Source organism: Grammomys surdaster, unplaced genomic scaffold (genome assembly GCF_004785775.1).
Source record: "Grammomys surdaster isolate TR1022 unplaced genomic scaffold, NIH_TR_1.0 325, whole genome shotgun sequence".
Lineage (NCBI taxonomy): Eukaryota > Metazoa > Chordata > Mammalia > Rodentia > Muridae > Grammomys > Grammomys surdaster.
The window spans coordinates 1,620,386-1,639,940 of NW_021604744.1; the positions used below are offsets into that span (position 1 = coordinate 1,620,386).

The 19,555-nt window shown below is 39.6% G+C and overlaps 2 protein-coding genes across 8 annotated transcripts in view; one reads left to right on the forward strand and one right to left on the reverse strand.

Moving 5' to 3' along the window:
- The window catches only part of Kmt2e (lysine methyltransferase 2E), a 70,150-nt gene extending 56,767 nt beyond the window's left edge, over positions 1 to 13,383 (forward strand). The window contains exons 15-26 of one of the 2 annotated variants that reach the window (XM_028778139.1): positions 1,789 to 1,953; positions 2,742 to 3,050; positions 5,600 to 5,854; positions 6,019 to 6,163; positions 6,595 to 6,845; positions 7,155 to 7,211; positions 7,343 to 7,906; positions 8,881 to 9,167; positions 9,800 to 9,888; positions 9,992 to 10,117; positions 10,264 to 10,349; positions 11,022 to 13,383. In XM_028778139.1, the coding sequence (XP_028633972.1) occupies positions 1,789 to 1,953; positions 2,742 to 3,050; positions 5,600 to 5,854; positions 6,019 to 6,163; positions 6,595 to 6,845; positions 7,155 to 7,211; positions 7,343 to 7,906; positions 8,881 to 9,167; positions 9,800 to 9,888; positions 9,992 to 10,117; positions 10,264 to 10,349; positions 11,022 to 12,533 (3,846 nt within the window). In that variant the 3' untranslated portion in view covers positions 12,534 to 13,383. The remainder of the gene's footprint in view (positions 1 to 1,788; positions 1,954 to 2,741; positions 3,051 to 5,599; positions 5,855 to 6,018; positions 6,164 to 6,594; positions 6,846 to 7,154; positions 7,212 to 7,342; positions 7,907 to 8,880; positions 9,168 to 9,799; positions 9,889 to 9,991; positions 10,118 to 10,263; positions 10,350 to 11,021) is intronic. The other variant, XM_028778140.1, reaches the window with a different exon arrangement.
- Positions 13,384 to 13,844: 461 nt separating this feature from the next.
- Positions 13,845 to 19,555, reverse strand: part of Srpk2 (SRSF protein kinase 2) — a 192,191-nt gene continuing 186,480 nt past the window's right edge. For all 6 annotated transcript variants that reach the window (XM_028778144.1, XM_028778142.1, XM_028778143.1 and 3 more), the window contains one exon: positions 13,845 to 17,196. In XM_028778144.1, coding sequence (XP_028633977.1) covers positions 17,012 to 17,196 — 185 coding nt within the window. In that variant the 3' untranslated portion in view covers positions 13,845 to 17,011. The remainder of the gene's footprint in view (positions 17,197 to 19,555) is intronic.

Genomic DNA, 19,555 nt, shown 5'->3' on the forward strand with positions numbered 1-19,555 from the left:
TTCACTGCCCAGTACCTACATCCATGGCTCACAACTGCCTATAACTTTTTTTTGGGGGGGGGGGTCTTATGCCCCCTTCTGGCCTCCAAGGGTACTTGCATGCAGTTGGTGCACAGATGCTAATACAGGCGTACACGAAAATATACTTAGAAATACATGAAAATATATTTATATATAAAACAAGCTTGTTTCTTCTGAAAAATATTTTTTCCAAGTTTTAAAAACGTTTTTGAAAAGAAGCAGTCATGGTAATTAAAGTCACCCCTCCAACCAGGTCCAACAGGTGAAGTAGTTTCACAAAAGAACAAATTACTTTTGTGAAGTCTAGATTTCTAAATGGTGCATTTTAGAAAAATGTTGATATATAGAGCCAGTTTTTTTTTTTTAATGGAGGTCACGTTTTAAAGGGATTAACTAAGGTAAAAGTAGGGACAAAAAATTGAGAATTTGGCTTTAAAATTTCCAGTTCTGGGGGTTGCTCTTCCAGAGCTCTTGAGTTCAGTTCAGTAACCACATGGTGGCTCACAACCATCTGTAATGGGGTCTGATGCCCTCTTCCTGCCTGCAGGTGTATATGCAGATAGAGCACTACTATTCATATATATAAAATACATCTTTTTAAAAAATTCCAGTTTTCATGTGAACAAATAAAAATTGTAATGTTTTGAACTACCCATTCTAGATTTGAGGGAAGATACAGAATGTGTCCATGAGCAAATAATCTTACCTCTGTGGACCTGCTTCCTGTGTGTAAAATTAAAAAAGGGTGAACATTACAAACTCCTTACAAAGCGATCCCAGCCGAGCTGCATTAACCCCTTTTGTTCCTTACTGAACGTGTTTACTACAAACACAGGAAGAGTAAGAACGGTAGTTACCTATCAATGCTTAAATCTCTGCCAGTAATTACAGAGCTAAAGCTGACACTCCAGTGTTGCAAAATGTATGGCAGCCAGATCTTGAGTTTCTGATCTTTCTTTCTTTCTTCCCCACATCGATGACAATGAAGGAGGAAAGACAAATGGATCTGAGCCTCAGGACCTGGTTCTTTCATTTGGAGAACTGGACAGTTGATGGACCTGCTTCCTGGTTCTGGTTGAGAGCTGAAGCATTTGCCAGGCCCTCTGCTCAAGGCTCTGGGTCTTGTTCTTAATATTCTCTACCCAAGAGTGTCAGTGTAAGGAAGGAAGAGCAGAAGGTAGAGGAATGCCTTAAGAGAACTGTAATGGAGGGCACAAGGGCGAAAGCAGAAATGACAGTCAATGGTTTTGGTTTTGGAATGCCTGCCATTTTGTCCAAGTACTTTTAAAAGCCTCATGTTTTCTATTTGAACTCAGTAACAGTCCTTAAGTGTTTTCATACTGTATGCTTTTACACTCCTAAAAAGTTAAAAGTAATTTGTCAGGGTGACAGAGCTACTCACTCAGAGCTTACTGGTAAAACCTTGACTCCTTAAGTGCATATGAGTTTTTTCGTTTTAACATATTCCTTAGGAATTTTCAGTCTTCTTTTTAAAAAGGCAGACTTATGTATTGTAATATTTTTGGTTTCATAAAAAATATGTTTTATTTTTGTTGTTAGTTTTTCTTTTTTCTTTCCTTTTTTTTGGCTGTGTCGTTGTCCTTTCTTGGCATAACTAAGAATGGCTGTAATCTGTTCTCATACCTACCAACATTAAACTTGTTATGCTAATAGTATCACAGCAGTTTTTAAAGTCTGTCATGTACATCTGACACTTAGAATTTTTGTTTGCAATAATATTATTTACTTCAAATTTAAATTCCATAGACAAGAGAAGAAAGAAAAATGGAAGCAATTTTGCAAGCTTTTGCTAGACTTGAAAAGAGAGAGAAAAGACGAGAACAAGCTTTGGAAAGGATCAGCACAGCTAAGACGGAAGTTAAACCTGAATGTAAAGAGTCACAGATCATCACTGATGCTGAAATGGTCCAGGTATTATCACTTTTATCATCACCTTTACTGTCCAAGTTAAATGCCTTAAAGTCTCTACACAGTATAGTTACATCAATAAAAGTGATGCCTGTGTGCTCACATGCTATCGTGTGCATACATATGGAGGTCAGAATACAACTCTGTGAGTCAGTTCTGTCCCTCCTCAGTTACATGGGTTCTGGGCCTCAAACTGGTCTTTAGGCTTGTGTGCAAGTGCTTTGCCCATCTCACTAGCCCAAGAATTTTAAATAATACCCAATTAGTAGTCTTTGAAAGGATTTTCATGCCCTATGGGAAATTTAGAATTGAAACAAGTTATTTGACTTGCTTTGGAGTAAGAAAGTGTTGAGTTGTTTTGATTTGTTACCAGAAACTGATTATTCAGTAACACTGCTGCATGCCTACTGACTTTAACTCTGTTTCCAGCACCTCTGTGGCTGAAGGAGAAAACGAGCTCCCCCAGGCTGGCCTATGGCCTCTGAATGCACACATTAAAAATACATACATTTTTGGTTTTTTTGTTTTTTGTTTTTTCAAGATGGGGTGTCTCTGTGTAGCCCTGGTGTCCTGGAATTTACTTTGGACACTAAGCTGTCTTCAAACTCAGAGATCTGACTGCCTCTACCTCCCGAGTATTAAGTTCAAAGGAGTGTACCACCATACCAAGCCTAACATACATAAATTTTAAAAAGGATTCTGGAAAGCTAGTTTTTAAAGTAGATAATGCTGTATTTCAACATAAACATATCTGTGAACATCAGAAGTCCCACTGTTGTATTTTGAACTAGGAACAAGTAAAAGAAGAAACTTCTATCAAGCCAACCGCTGCCAAAGTGACTAGAACTAAGCAGAGAAAAAGCTTTTCTCGTAGTAGGACTCACATTGGACAGCAGCGTCGGAGACACAGAACTGTCAGCATGTGTTCAGACATACAGCCATCTTCTCCTGACATTGAAGTTATGTCACAACAGAATGATATTGAAAATACTGTACTTGCTATAGAACCAGAAACTGAAACTGCAGTAGCAGAAATAATTACTGAAGCGGAACTTCCAGCACTTACTAAATGTCCCACAAAGTACCCCAAAACAAAGAAGGTATGCGTCCTAACGACAGTAAGCACTGTTTGCAACAAGTGTCTCCTAGCCGAATAATTATCTTAAAAATTCAACCTACACCCTATAATGTTCTAAGAAGCACCATTTTTACACTTGCAGATATTTGACTAAGAATGAGAAGTACCAAATTGTCAAGAACATTAATAGTTTGTATTATGAAGATTAAATATGTGAACACCTTTAATATTGTAATTCATGATTTCTGTAAGGTTGTCTACCTATGTATAAAACATTCATTTCTCTGAAACAGGTTTAACATACTTCCTCTCTCCCACGCCTAGGGATCTAATCCAGGGCCTTGTGAATGACAGGCAAGCACTCTACCCCAGAGCCACACCCCAGTTCTTCTTCATTGTTTGTACATTTTTACGATTACTTTATGTAGGTAGATTATAAGAATTAAATATGAAAAAAATTGTGATTTCATAAGAATATGAGTGTTTTCATTTGTGTGTGTGTGTGCCAGAGTACACACGTTGGGTTGTAGGAGTCAGTTCCCTCTTAGACTATGTGAGCTCCAGGGGTAGAAAAGAGGTAACCAAGCTTCACAGCAAAGCACCCTTATCCACTAAGCCGTCTCACTGTAGCTCCTTGTACCTATGAGGAAGATCAGTGTCACATGAGATTATTAATGAACAGCATTGGAAAACTGTCCAGAGTTGATGAGACAGTTGACAGGAAACCGCTTATGAATGTGACCAACTTAAGCGTAATAGCATAACCTGAAGAGGCTGCTGTTTTTGTCCAAGTAAATGACAACACATAGGGACAAGTGACTTAGGGCCTGAACCTTTTTTTTCCCTTACCTAATTTCATACAGTTTCATAGGCAGGCTGCTAAATAATGAAAAGTATGCTTAAAGAACTCTATGAGCTCAGGGCTATAAGTCAGTGACACACTTACATTTCTTTGCAAGAGAATTATAGGTTTTGTTTAAAATATCACTATAATGTTTCATCCTGGGCACTATATTGCCTAAGTGGATACCTGCCTTTGATAGTAAATATCCCACATTTGGAAGGAAAAAAAAATAAGTTTCTTTTTGAAATGAAAAATACTTGAGTTTATAGTTTATAAACTATTTTCTCAATTACAAATATCACATTTTAATATTTGTTAAATATGAAATATAAATATTTGTTAAAAACAAATTTTGTGTTATTTACAGCATATTTTATCATTTAGTGGTAAAATATCATGAATTCCTAAAGATGTCATTCTGTTTATTAATACATAGAATAGCTTTCTCCTATAAAGGTACATAGAAGAAATTATACATACAGGAAAAGGAAGAGGGATACAAAAATGCTTTGAAATTAAGGAATATGTCTGTATATGTATGAATGCGCAAATTCAATACTTGTTCAAGAATTCACATTTAAGCTAGGAAATTAAAAACCCCAACTGCAAAACAATAATATTCCTAAGTACCTAGTTTTCGTTAAAGGTGAGGGAGGAATCATTACTCTTTAGGACCAGGCATATTTAGGTAACCAGGAGAGAGAGACTAGATGTTGAGGGCCGGGGCGTGGCTCAGTAGAACAGACTTGCCTCACATGTGCAAGGCCCTGAGGACAATCGTAAGCATTTCCAAAAGAACAACATAGGCTGCACTGTGTACATGGTGGATAACAACCTGTCAAAAGGCTAGGGTGTTTGAGAGGTATTTCAAACCTCAAGAATTGTCAGTGTGGACATACTTCTTTTATCTATTTGCTGACCTCATCTCTAGGCAACTGTGATTGGGCACCTTGGCTAAAAAAGCACTGCTTAAGAATATCAGACTTTCCTAACCAATCAGTTTCATGTAAAATATTAAGCAATGTATCTACATTGTTTGTGGTACTTGTTGGTATCTCCTAGATTTTACTATATCAAAAAAACTTTTTTTTTTTAAAGTCCCTTTTCTTTTTTTCCTTTGAAACAGTCTGGCTATGTAGTGCCATTGGCCAGGTACTTACTATGTAGCCCAGGCTGGCCTCAAACTTGTGTCAGTCCTCTTGACTCCACCTTGGATTATAGGCAGTGCACCACCATAACCTGCCAATAATTAGTGGGTTTTTTTGTAATACAGTTTTTTACATATATTCATGTATTTTATCCCTATAAAATATTATATAATAATCCTTAGAATAACAGTAAGAAAATGAAAATACTGATCAGTGGGGTTTCTTTTTCACCACATAACATGAATAATTTTTTGTTAAAGATTATTAATTATGCGTGTGTGTCTGTCTGTGGGTATATATGCACACGAGTGCAGGTACCCATGTAGATCCCCTGGAGCTGGAGTTACAGGCGGTTGTGAGCCACCTGAAGGGTGCTGGGAACCGAACTTGGGTCCTCTCTCCAAGAGCAATACATGCTCTTAACCTCTGAGCCATCGCTCCAGCCCCATAATGTGAATAATCTAAATTACCCAATTTATCGTCTTAGACGATGTGCCAATATCTAATTTGATATTAGAATATTCTGTAGTGGAATATGTGCAATTACTATATAGTGATCCAAATGTTTCTGTTCTCTAGCACTTGGTCAATGAATGGTTAAGTGAGAAGAATGAGAAGACAGGAAAACCTTCAGACAGCCTTTCAGAAAGGCCTCTGCGCATAACTACAGATCCAGAGGTGTTAGCTACACAGCTCAATTCTTTGCCAGGTCTCACTTACAGCCCCCATGTATACTCCACTCCTAAGCATTATATTAGATTTACATCACCATTCCTTTCGGAAAAAAAGAGAAGAAAAGAAACTACTGAAAACATTTCTGGCTCATGCAAAAAGGTAAACTTTTCTTTGGATATAAAAATCTAGGAGAAGCCAAATGCAAATCTCAGTCCTTACTACAGCTCCTCACAATGAGATGCTTTTGTGATCAGCTTTGCATTTATAGGCTATATAAACAGCTGCAAACTGATCCTCATTTACTTCTTTTCTGTTTTATTCAGCGATGGTTGAAGCAAGCCCTGGAGGAAGAAAATTCGACAATTCCACATAGATATCATTCACCTTGTCAGGAAAGATCCAGGAGTCCAACAGTCAATGGTGAAAGTAAAAGTCCACTCCTGCTAAGCGACAGCTGCTCCCTCCCAGGTACTTTTGCTGTTGACAGTGGGTGGGTGTGAGGACTGTGGCAGGCAGGCAGCCAGGGGCAGGTTTGTGAAGAGAAGCTCACAGCTACAGGCCTTGTTTGTCTGCTCAGCACACTTCTTGCATGAAGAAAGTTGTTAACCCATGGTTGGAAATACTGTTTATGTTGGGATTTAGTGTGGGGCCAGCTTCTTAGACAGCAGTTACAGTAACATGAGTACTAATAAGAAGACTTCTCTATGACTTCTAGGTTTCAAATAAGATAATACTAACTAGCACTGAAATTTTTGGGGGTTTAGGAGGATTTCACGTTAGTAACATTAGAGAAATACACATTCTTTAGTTTGGAGGTGAAAGTAATACTAATTACTGTTTCTGATATCATAGCAAATATCAGCAGTATGGTTTCTTATAGATTATTACTTCATCAACAGATTTAACTACACCATTAAAAAAACGAAGACTTTACCAATTATTAGATTCTGCTTACTCGGAAAGCTCCACTCCTACTCCTTCACCATATGCTACACCAACTCACACAGATATCACTCCTATGGACCCAGCATTTGCCACTCCCCCACGGATCAAATCAGATGATGAAACTTACAGAAATGGTTATAAACCCATATATTCACCAGTGACCCCAGTGACCCCTGGCACACCAGGAAACACCATGCACTTTGAGGTGAGAAATGTCACTGGGGATAAGAAACTGTTCATCCCTGGGACTTAATGTTTCTTTATCAAACTCTCCCAGCCCTATTAACTAGTGTGATGAGAAACTGAGAGAAAATTGTGAATTTACAATTACATAAATTTAAGCATTTGCATTTGTGCCACAGTGAACACTTTTTTTGTAGTATGTACAGCAACCTAAAGCAAATGTCTTAAACAAGGCTTAAATTTAAAATCTGTCAGTTTTTTTCATTTTAATTCATGTCTACAAAGTATAGTTTGTTGTATTTTAATCCCTAATTTTATTACTTTTATGTAGAATATTTCTTCCCCAGAAAGTTCTCCAGAAATAAAGAGATGCACTTATAATCAAGAGGTAAGGAATTATCAAAAAAGATGCATTTGCTGATTTTCTCTAATATTATTTTGCTTAAATTGCTGCTAGATAGTAATTTGTCTCTAAGTGGCATTGCTTGTGTGATTTTCCTCCCCCTACTACCACCACAGGGATATGATCGACCTTCAACCATGCTAACATTGGGGCCTTTTAGAAATTCCAATTTATCTGAGCTGGGCCTGCAAGAAATAAAGACTATTGGTTATACCAGCCCCAGGAGCAGGCCTGAGGTTAACAGGCCTTGCCCAGGAGAGAAGGATTCTGTGTCAGACCTTCAACTGGGACTCGATGCAGCTGAGCCAGCTGCCTTACAAAAAACCATGGAAGCACCAGCCCATGACAGGACTGAGCCCGGCAGCCAACTGGATTCAACCCATTCTGGACGAGGTACAATGTATTCGTCCTGGGTAAAGAGTCCTGACAGAACAGGAGTAAACTTCTCAGTAAACTCCAACTTGAGGGACTTAACTCCCTCTCATCAGTTGGAGATTGGAGGAGGCTTCCGAATAAGTGAGTCAAAGTGCCTGACACAGGAGGACACTAGAAGTCTGTTTATGGAAACCACTGTCTTTTGCACTTCTGAAGACGGGCTGGTCTCTGGGTTTGGACGGACGGTTAATGACAGTGTGATCGACGGGAGCTGCACACCCCAGAACCCACCACAAAAGAAAAAGGTTACAATTTAACACTTGATAGATAGTCCTTTTACATAGTGGGTGTTTTACTGTATTCTTAAGGGTTATTGGTAGTTACAGCATCTGTTATATGAGGCATTTGTAACTTAGTTATGTAAATTAAGGTTTTCATACATACATTTTGGTAAATGTTCCTAAGAAAGTAAAAATTATGGTGATATGAAAACTTCTAAGAAATGTAGTCTGAAATAAAAGCCTCAAGATGATTTTTTTTATGAAGCAATAACTTTTAACAATAAACACCTTCACCAAAACAACAGGTAGATAATACCTATTCTTATTTCTCTTATTTTACATTGAGCAGGCAGCCTTGGAGAGAAGAAATGCCTCTTCACCATCTCATAATACTTACAGTATTTAGGCCATGGATGGAAGAGTATTTTCAAAGTATGATACTGCTTGATCAGATTCTGTCTTAATATAGATGTATCTAATCTTAAGACAGCTAGAATGCCTTATTTTTTCAAGAATGGGAGAAACAGCACTTATTTGTTAATAGGCTTAACTGCATATAAGTCAAAGCATTTTAGTGATATGTGCTTTTAATTTTTATAACAGAGTCCAGTTGGCAACTTTGTGGGAAGCAATGTAGTATAGTGGAAAGAGCACGGGCTTTCAAATAAGACCTAGGTTCGAATCCCGGCTCCAACACTCACCAGCTGTGTGACCTGGAGTGAGTGAGTTACTCAATTTCCTCATCTGTAAAATGGGGATGATAATATACCTATTTCTTAGGGTTGTTGTGAGGATTAAATGAGATAATGTATATAAATCATCTAAAATACAATGCCTGACATATAGTAGGCATTTAATAATTGTTAATTATCTATGGAAAATTCAATTATTTTATAATTTTTCTAATATAAATGCTGCAGTATCTTTTTAAAAAAAGAATAAATTGATTCTGATACACAAACAAGAATAAAAGATTTACTTTTTCTTTCTTGTTTAAGGTTTCTCTATTAGAATACCGTAAGAGACAACGCGAAGCTAGGAAAAGTGGTTCTAAGCCAGAGAACTTTGCTTTGATTAGTGTATCACCTCATCCAAGTGGGAACCTGAGCAACAGTGGCGATGGATGTGTCCACGGCAGTGAGAACGGGGAGCAGGGAGAAAACCAGGCTAGCTTGCCTTTACCACCACCAACTGCCTCTTATAATGCCTCTTCTGAAGAAGGCAGCAGCAACTGTCCTGTTAAAGATGCCAATTGCAGTGAGAAGAAAGACCCAGAAGTCCAGTGGTAAGCCCCTCCACAATGTGCCACTGTGCAAGGAGAAAAAAAAAGCAAACTGTTAGAGAATTATTCTTCCTGCTTGCTGTTTTGGAATGGTAAACAGACAGTGATTGAGTCATAACTTCAGAAGCCTGTTGCAGTGAAGGTCTCATTTCTTCATCTGAGCCCTGTAAACATTCTTTCCTGCAGAACTTGCCACCGCAGGCAGTGTCCTGTACAGTTTCTTTACTTCCCCTATCAGTTAACTTTGGATTAAGAAGCAGTTTTCCTGTTTCAGTAAGACCATAGCAGCTGCATTTAAGATGGATCTCAGCAGCCATGTGAAAGACCTCTCAGTCCCCAGTGCACACTTTACCACTCTGACACAAGGCATGTGGATTCTGTTGGAGGGATTTTGCTCCTTTTGGCAACCTAACATGTCCTTAAAAATGTTAAAAGTATTTCCAGTTTACCCTTCTTTTCACTAAGAAATTGCCAAAGATAAATGTTAGTCTGATTTCTTTGAGTAAAGAGTAATAAAAAAACTTCACTTTAGAGCATGGTTAGCAATTTGAGAGGTTTAACACCAAAGTTTCAACCCAATGTAGCAAACTCCTTCCTAGACAGTCTCTGACCTGAGGATGTGTTTTATTTTAAAGGACCGCCTCCACTTCAGTGGAGCAGGTGAGAGAGAGAAGTTACCAGAGAGCGTTACTGCTCAGTGACCACCGCAAAGACAAAGACAGCGGTGAGTGCTCTTGCTCCTGCTCTCCCAAGTGGCTCTGCCTGTTCGTGCTCTGCTCCCTGTGAGCACTAATGTACTCTCTGGGTCTGCTGTGCTTCATCCATAGGGGGAGAATCACCATGTGTCTCATGTTCCCCGAGTCATGTCCAGTCTTCACCTTCATCTCATTCAGATCACATTCCCCAGGCGCACGCGCAGAGCCTAGCCCCTTCTTTGAGTGAACTTATGGCAGGTCAGTAAGCAGATGACCTATCATGGCGATTATTTTAAAGCACTTTATAGTAAGAAAAAGAACTGTGTACAGGGAGCACTCTGTGTGTCTACAAGAGGCAGTATGTCCTGTAATCTTATATTTACTGGGTTTCTTTTACCTTATAGACCCTGATCCTGAAGGTACAGAAGCCACAAGTACAAGTGAATGTCCATCCCCTGACACTTCTCAGAGCCCTTCTAAAACAAGCAAGGTAAGCACACTGACCTTCCAAGTCTGGCCACTAGGAAAAGCTGATGGTAACATCAGACTGACTTTTTTTCCTGCTACATCAAGTATCAGTTTGTGATTTCTATACTCTTTCTGTTTAGTCACTCTTCTGTTGAGCTGTGACAGACAACCTTGCTAAGGCAGGGTTAAGACCTCGCAGTTTTCTAAGAACCCTTCCGTAGTCGACATTTCTCACTGAAGTCTTACTCCTGTCTTCATGGGGATACTCTTTAGGACCAGCCAAACAAGCACTCCTATGCCAAAGCTCAGGTGACACGCCCTCAGAAGAGACAGTGCTCTCCATCCTGGTCTGTGAGGAGCTGATGGCTCAGGGGGTCTGCAGAGCATTGTAAAATTGAGTGCCTTTTGAATAAGTCGTCTATGTATTTTAATGCTGAATGATTTGATGAACAATTTTTGTTTATCCATTTGCTAAGTTTTAAGGTTGTCAGAGGCCGAAACACAGTTGTTTGAATGTTTGAAGAAAATGTAAAATGGGGACCATAAATTCCCTTGGGTTATCTTCATCAAAAGCTAGAGAATTCGGTTACACAGTGTACTGAGGAAAACTCACCTATACTGTCGTCCTTTCTGCCCTCTTATTAAGTAACATTAAATATCAGTAAAATTTTCTCATATTTTTTTTCCTTCATAGCCTGGATCACCAGGGCCAATCAATCCTGCTCAGTCACATGGGAAAATACTCACAAAACCAGATTCCCACTGGGAGGCAACTGCCACTGTATCAGAAGCTGAAAACAACGTTCACCTAAAACCAGAGCAAAAACAGCTGTCAAGTAACACCCCAGCACTTTCAAAGAACCATCCTCCTCAGGCCCATGTCCGAAATACAAACGATCAACTTCCGCAAAAGCTGCCTTCTGCACCAACAAAGTTGCACTGTCCTCCGTCACCTCATACAGAAAACCCTCCCAAGTCCTCCACGCCTCACACACCTGCGCAGCAGCACGGTTACCTCTCACCAAAGCCTCCTTCACAGCACTTAGGATCTCCCTTCAGGCCTCACCATTCACAGTCACCTCAAGTTGGAACGCCTCAACGAGAGACTCAGAGAAGTTTTTACCCAGCGGCACAGACTCTTCAAGCTAACACTCAGCAGGCAGTGTCAGCAGCATTATTTACCCAGACACCCTCAGGACAGCCTTCAGCAACATACAGTCAGTTCAACCAACCGAGTCTCAGCAGCACGGCCCCACCTCCTCCCCCCCCTCCGCCTCCTTCATCATACTATCAAAACCAGCAGTCCTCTGCAAACTTTCAGAGTTATAATCAGCTAAAAGGTAGTCTTTCCCAACAGACTGTGTTTACATCTGGACCAAATCAAGCACTTCCTGGCACCTCAAGCCAGCAATCAGTTCCTGGACACCATGTTACTCCAGGGCATTTTCTGCCCTCTCAAAACCCTACCATTCACCATCAAACTGCTGCTGCTGTGGTCCCACCCCCGCCTCCGCCACCACCTGCTCCAGGACCACACCTCGTCCAACAGCCAAACTCGCATCAGCAGCACTCTGTAGCACATGTAGTCGGGCCAGTTCATGCTGTCACCCCTGGGTCACACATTCATTCTCAAACTGCTGGACACCATTTACCACCACCCCCTCCACCTCCTGGTCCTGCCCCACATCACCATCCACCGCCCCATCCTTCCACAGGACTGCAAAGTCTACAAGCACAACACCAGCATGTAGTAAACTCAGCACCCCCACCCCCTCCACCTCCTCCTCCTCCAGCCAGTGTTCTGGTTTCTGGGCATCATTCAGCATCAGGTCAGGCCTTACACCACCCACCTCATCAAGGACCTCCACTTTTTCCTGCAAGTGCTCATCCAGCTGTACCGCCCTATCCCTCACAAGCCACACATCACACCACTTTGGGACCGGGACCCCAACACCAGCCTTCTGGAACAGGCCCACATTGTCCATTACCAGTTGCTGGTCCTCATCTCCAGCCCCAAGGACCAAACAGTATTCCAACACCTACTGCTTCAGGGTTCTGTCCTCATCCTCATCCTGGCTCTGTGGCCCTGCCACATGGGGTGCAAGGACCTCAGCAGGCATCTCCAGTGCCTGGACAGATTCCAATTCACAGAGCACAGGTGCCACCAACATTTCAGAACAATTACCACGGTTCAGGGTGGCATTAAAATGGACTCCAATAACATTTTTTAAAATGTTCTGTAAGATAGACTGTATATTTCATATGTACCTGTTAAAGGTACTTTTTAAAGCTTGTACATGAAACTTTGTATAAAAAAAACAAAAACAAAACAAACAAAAAACAAAACCAAACACCAGTGCTCTTTCATTGTATTTTCCCATTTTTGCTTTTTACAATTCTTTATGAAATGTGCTCCTAAGCCAGTTGTAGGTATCTTTATTTTGTAAGTGAACATTCCAACTGTTTTTCTGACCATAGATCTGATCCTACGCGACCTTTAAATTTCATTGTTGCAGTTAAATTCATTTAGTGAACAATTTCTGTATTTTATACATATGCATTAAGTATACAGCTAAAGAAAGCACTAAGGATTTTTTTTTATGGTCAGCAGTTCTTTGAGTGCATCTTAGGTCTGAAAATGCAATACAGGTTTTTATAATTTGGTGTGGACACGGCTCATTTTGTTTTACCAGTTTTTTTGCAAGCAAAATGTAATTTAATGTATAGATAATTTCTAGTGTCTCCTGACAGACTGTAAATACTGCATTTCTTTTGCGTATATAATTGCTTCCCACCCTCTTCATTTGGTATATAGCATTGTACATATGGCAAGTCTTTTGCAAAAGTGTGATCTCTGTGAAAGTAGTACAGTACATGACCTTTCCTTTTTATTTCAAATATGCTGTCACATTGAAGCACTGGTTGGGCATTTTAATTCATGTTAATAAACCACAATTATGTCAGTTTTACTAAATTGTTCTGTACAACTTCTGAGATTTAGGTCTGCTTAATGATTTTACAAAAGTTAAAATTTTCAAATATAATTTGTAAGTAAAGAACCATCATCCATTTTCTTCAGTAGCTGCTACCTCGGCTGCACTGCAGGCTACGGGCAGCTGGTCTGGGTGGGTCCCACAGTCCTCTCTAACACTTGCATTTTCTTTAGGAGCATGAGTCATAGGAAATTAAATAGCCACACTATGTGACTTAGGTAACAATCTAAGAATCTAACGTTCTAATTAATCCACATTATTGATTCATTCCATACTGTACAGTTGCATACTGCAGTTTACCACAGTTTGAAAAGGAGTAATTTACTTATAACACGTGGAGATTTAATTTGTACAGTTTAGAATGTGACTGAAATACCTCCACTAATAATCAAAACTGATATGGAAATGTAGTATTTAATACCTTGCTTTAGAGCTTTTTTTTAAGTTGTAGAAAATAGATCTCTTTAAACAAAACCAAGGGGGAAAGGCATTAGTCTGAAATACGTCAAATAGAATGAAGAGGGTCTCAGTGAATAGTTTATTACTCAAAGAAGATACATCAGTTGTGACCTTTTTTTTTAATTACCAACTTCTGCTGTCTACCTCTCAGGAGTGGCCCTATTTACCACCTTCCAAACACATGACACAACTGGGCACAGTATATCAATTTTGTGCATCAGGAAAAATAGTAAACTTAAATTTGGTAGTGATTTAAATCATGTTTTATCATTTAATTCCCATTTGAAAATTAACTCAAGAATACAGCTCGTTTAGGGCTTAAAACCAATCATCTTCAAGTTTTTGAAGACCAGTTAACCTTGCCATCTTTGACTTAGGATGTTTACTAAAGAAACCTTAGTCTAAAAACTGGATAGGTTCACATTGTCCCTCCTTGACAATTTCAGGTAGACCAAAGAAAAATGAATATTCATCCTTAAATTCACTTGTCCACTGAATTTCAAAGTAGCCAGCTATATAAGTAATTCATAATGAAAGCTCTTGTGCAGACTGAAAGACATCAACTAAATATAATCTTTAATGAACACACTCTACAAACTTAATTAAGAGAAAGAGGGTGTGTGTGTGTGTGTGTTTGAGGGGTGGGAGGGGATTGGCATGCCTAGGTAGGCAGATCTCTGAGTCCTTGCCTCACAAAACAAGAAGAAAAGAAAAATAATCTGAACATGTTTTCTATTCCAATGAAGGTGAAGGGAATATGGAAAAACAAGATCTCGCTTAAAAAGTATACTTATTTCAAACTCCCTAATACCCACTTTTTCTCTGGACAGCTCTGCCAATTTTTAGATTAGCTATTTCTGAATCTGTTAAAAGTTACATATGGGACCCACTGCTTGTAATTTTCTATGGAGATTTCACAGGGTCTTTCCACTAAAAAGACTTAGTTGATTGACTATAATGTTCCAAATAACCAATGGTTCACTTTAAGCTTTTATTCTTTTCTTTCTTCCTAGATTTTCAATACAGGATCTCACTATATAGCCTTGGGTAGGCTGGAACTTATGTAGACCAGGCTGGCTTCAAACTCAGAGATCTTCCTGCCTCTGCCTCCCAAGTGCTGAGATTAAAGGAGTGCAAAACAACACCCAACCTTTACATTTATTCTTTATCATCATGCTACCAAGAATCTGATATAACCATATGGTACCCAATCACAAAAGTGTATTCTAGAACTCCTTGTATATCGTAAACTAGTTAGGGTATTAATAGAAGAACCACCTTAGGAATAATGTTCTAGCTTCCATTTCCAACTTGACATTTCTAACCGCATTAGACAAATTTCATTCAAATCATAAAAGTTTTCTCAGAGGTAGGGAAGACATAAACATACTCTGTGGTTCTTACAGGAATGTGTCTATAGAAATCGTGACTTAACAGCCACCATCTCTGTCATAGGCTCTATAAGGAAACCCACAGCCTCATTAGAAACAGCATGCATAGTTTATGAATGAGTGGCACCTATCTCACTACAGTGTATAATATAATAATGCTAACCCCTAAGAGGGATATGTGTCTTTTCCCCAGAGGGAAAGACTGGGAAGGAGGAGAAAACCATTGCACTTACAATGAAACACTGATAAAAAAAAAAATGAGGGGACACCCACATTGTAGATAATGAAGCTGTAACTAAAGCCTCATTCATAAAATCCATTCTGCCCTAATGCATGTCCTGTGACTTAATCTGCACCTCTTTTAGCTTTGTTGACACTCTACTGAGAGCAAATGTATGTTGATTCTGTCTCTTCAAATACAGGGCAATAACCAAGGCAATGTCTGGAAAAACACCCCAAAACACTTTAATTAAAGACAAGTGCAAGCACCCCAAACGAAGAATTATTGTTACAACACTCGTTAGCTTTTCACAATCTAATTATTGCAAAGGCGTATGGATAAATGTTAATGGACAAAGTCAAGAAAAACGAGGCACCTTAATGAATAAAAAGTTTTTAAAAAAAGACATTCAATCCACTGACTTCTAAAAGAGGCTAAATATACCTCCTAAGTTACATTCTAAAATAGTATTGCCTACTAATGGTTTGTATCCTGGATTCTACAGTTAATTTTAAGGAAATGCATAAACTAAAACGGTATGCGGTCTGCAAAGGGGAAATGGCCTTCTCATTCATGGGAAGTAACGAAAGGCAAGGGAAGCTGCAGTGGTCAGGGAAGCTGCCTAGGGGATGGGGCGCTGGTACCTTTAAGCTGGGAGGAGCATTCTCTCCACTGCGTTGCAAACTGTATAAGCCACACCTTGTGTTTTAAACAACACGATCATGCTTTTCCATTAAGATATTATTTTTTTCATTCCACACACTGAACATATTTCTCTTGTCCAATTTAATCTATGTATTTAACTTACAGTGCTGGTAAGAGGCGACACTACATGGGATTGGGCCATCACATTTTAAGTGGAAAGGACTTATACTTTAAACATAGTTTTTAAAATATGCAAAATACAAATAGAATTGCTAGATTATAATGTCAAGTTTTTAAAGTTTTTGTCCCTCTAAAGTGCCACAGAGGACACGGCACCTAATCCAGAGCCACCTGGACTGTCATGGAATGAAAAGTTTGCACAACTTCTTGAAGCAGTGGAAATCTGCAACATGCAATGTAGGCTAAAAAGCACTCAGGACTGGGTAGCTTTTCTGAATGTGAATCCTCATCCCCTATTTTTTGCAAATTAATAGTTACATACACTATAATACAGGAATGATTTCCTTTTGCCAGAAGATAAAATTGTACATTTCCTTGCTCTTTCTTGGTTCCAACTGATAATTTCTTAAGATTGTAAATTATATATAATACTCAGCTAAAATATGTCTTCATAAATAGTTACAGAACCTGCCAAAACACAGAGGGGAAAGTATTTTTCATTCAAAAAAATTGACATTTAAATGTCACACAACACAAGAAACAATGCTTAGAGACATGTTATTGTTTCCAGAAGAAAATGGCCAGTAAACTACTTAGCTGAAGACAAAGACCACCCTTCCCCAGGACCATGGTGCACAGGAAGCAAAGTGTCAAACAACAGTACCTCAAAGCAAAACAAAGGTCTGAGGGTGGAGCCAGCTCACTTGTAATCCTGTTAAAGAATGAGAGAGCCACTGCTTAGGTCCACTGTACTGGGAAACTCTGCTAGCTCAGAATGCTATATTTGTAGAATCTGCTAAGAATTCAACCACGGATGTCGAAGGCATTCACCAGCTGAGGCTCGTTTTTCTGGAACCATCTCTAACATTGGGATCAGGAAATCTGTGAAGTGTGCAGCATCTTCATGGGGCCAGCCATACTTTTCCACAAGTACATCAAAGAGGCTCCAGGGCTTCAGCTTGGTGATGTGCCGCAGTTCTCCTGGAGAGAAAGAAGCACACAGTCACAAAAGCTCCAGATTTGCACATTTCAGAATTTACTTGATAGAGGCAGGCTTTTTCCCCCCCTCACTGAAGCAGGCAATTTACCTCTCAGAACCTAATGGAAACAACAAAGAAAGCTAGCTTATTTCCCCTGAGCAAGTCTCATTGAAGGGCTAATGACTGAGTCAAAGCAAGCTAGGTGGATGTAAATGGAATAAGTTTAAACCAATCAGCTCTGTGCTTCTTGAGATGAAAAGGTCTAGAGAATATTTCTGTTTCCCATGTAGAGGCACTAGCACTCTAGCTTTGGTGGTGGTCCGTCTGTAAACTTGCTTAGGAAACCTGTATGATGCATATATACTATTTAAACTTGTGCTTCACCATGTGAAGAAAAAGAAGTCTGTGCTTCTACCTCAATGCAAATATAACTTTCTCTGATGGCACACATGTCCTTTTGAACTGTGCTGTCCACTGTGGTAGGTAGCCACTGGCTCTATGGGGCTAACAGGCACATGGTTAAGGTACCTACAGAGCATAGTAACTTTATTTTGTCTAAATTTAAAGAAACAGCCTCAAGCAACTACTGGAAACCAAAACCAACTAATTTTAATCTCTACTCATTTGTTGTAAAACATATGACCTCAAGGACAATTTCTTATAAAACCTTAAGTTAAAAAATGTTTGTGTCAGTAGTAGTATAAAAGCATAACCACTCAACGCTAAGAAGCTCTGATACAGCAGAAAAACTAACAGTAAGGTGTTTTTTTTTAGTCTTTTTTTTAAAAAAGGGACTTTAAAAAAAAAAAAAAAGAGTTATTTTTAAGTAAAACTGCCAGGTGAGGATAATTTTCATTTCTGTGTGTTGAAAAATATTCAGAGTATCTCCAGCTGCCTATAATGCAGCCTTCTTGGGCAGCTCTCAGAGTGGACCTCTGTGACTCTCCTCCATGTCCAGGAACTGCACCATCTGACAGCTCTTTACTAGGCCTGCAGTGGCAGTCAAGCCCTGACTCTACACTGGGTCTCTTCTCGTCACATGCTACAGTAGAACCTATGAAGTGCTGGATGCCCAGCATCAGAGGCTGGACGATGTCACTCACCTCTGCTGCATCAGAGTTTGGACTATGTCACTCACCTTTCCAAAGCAATTTAGAACCCGCCCCCCCAGCATTACTAACAAATGTAAGAAGAAAAAAAAAACAAAAATAAAGAAGAAAGAAGGGAGGGAGGGAGGGAGGGAGGGAGGATAGATAGGTGAGGTAACAAGTGAGAACACAGTTAAGCACTGCTTTGAGGCTGGAGATCATATCAGATAAAGAAACAGACCAGCAATTTCAGCACTGGAAAAGGAAGGCCTTTGAATAAAACAGTTTGTAAAACTCAGGTCTGCTAAGACTGCTAAGGTTCAAGGCTGCTAAGATGGGTAGACAGGGCTTGCCACTCAACAATGTAAGCCCAAAGACCTGAGTCTGATCCTACAGTGATAGAAGGAGAGAACGGACTCCACAAAGCTCTCTTCTGACTTCCACACATGCACTGTGGAACATGACACCCCACCACACACACCACACATAAAACAGCAAAATAATAAAAATTTAAAACACGTTTGAGCCCGGGCAGTGGTGGTACACATATTTAATCCCAGCACTTGGGAGGCAGAGGCAGGCGGATTTCTGAGTTCGAGGCCAGCCTGGTCTACACAGAGAAACCCTGTCTTGAAAAACCAAAAACAAACAAAAAAAAAACAAAAAACAAAACAAACAAAACAAAAACACCACATTTGAGCAATCACTGAAGATATATTCCTCAAACCCCAAAAGTCTAGCTCTGGGAACCTAGTCAAAGGATATAAACCATGGCTTCCCGGCCCCCACCCACCCAAGTCCCCAAATAAGGTAGAAGGGTGGAATTTAGGGTGGAAGCTAAAAAGCTAAACACTCCCAAGAATCATCTGGGGCAATGCTATGTAATGAAAGTCTCAAAGCTATGTTTTACAGATACAAAGACTGACTTAAAATCACCTAAGAATATGGAAAGCAGGTGCATCAAAACCCAGCTCTGCAGGCAGCAAACGCCTCTGGGGTACCTTTCTAGTAGACTAACCATCACGATGACAGAGAGCGACTGCAGACCTCATCCTGACACTTAAGATAGACTGCCATTCACATGACATTGAGGTAAGTTCTCTGGTAAAAGCAGGAATTTCCTTGACATTTAATTATTCTGTCTTTATATAAATAAGTTTGCAAATGAATACAAAGGCTGGCAAGCCCTGTGTTCCAGAACAGAAGAGCCTACTGAGGGAACCTACCAATTTTTCAAGCTAAAATGCTTCAATGAACCCCAAACTAAGTACA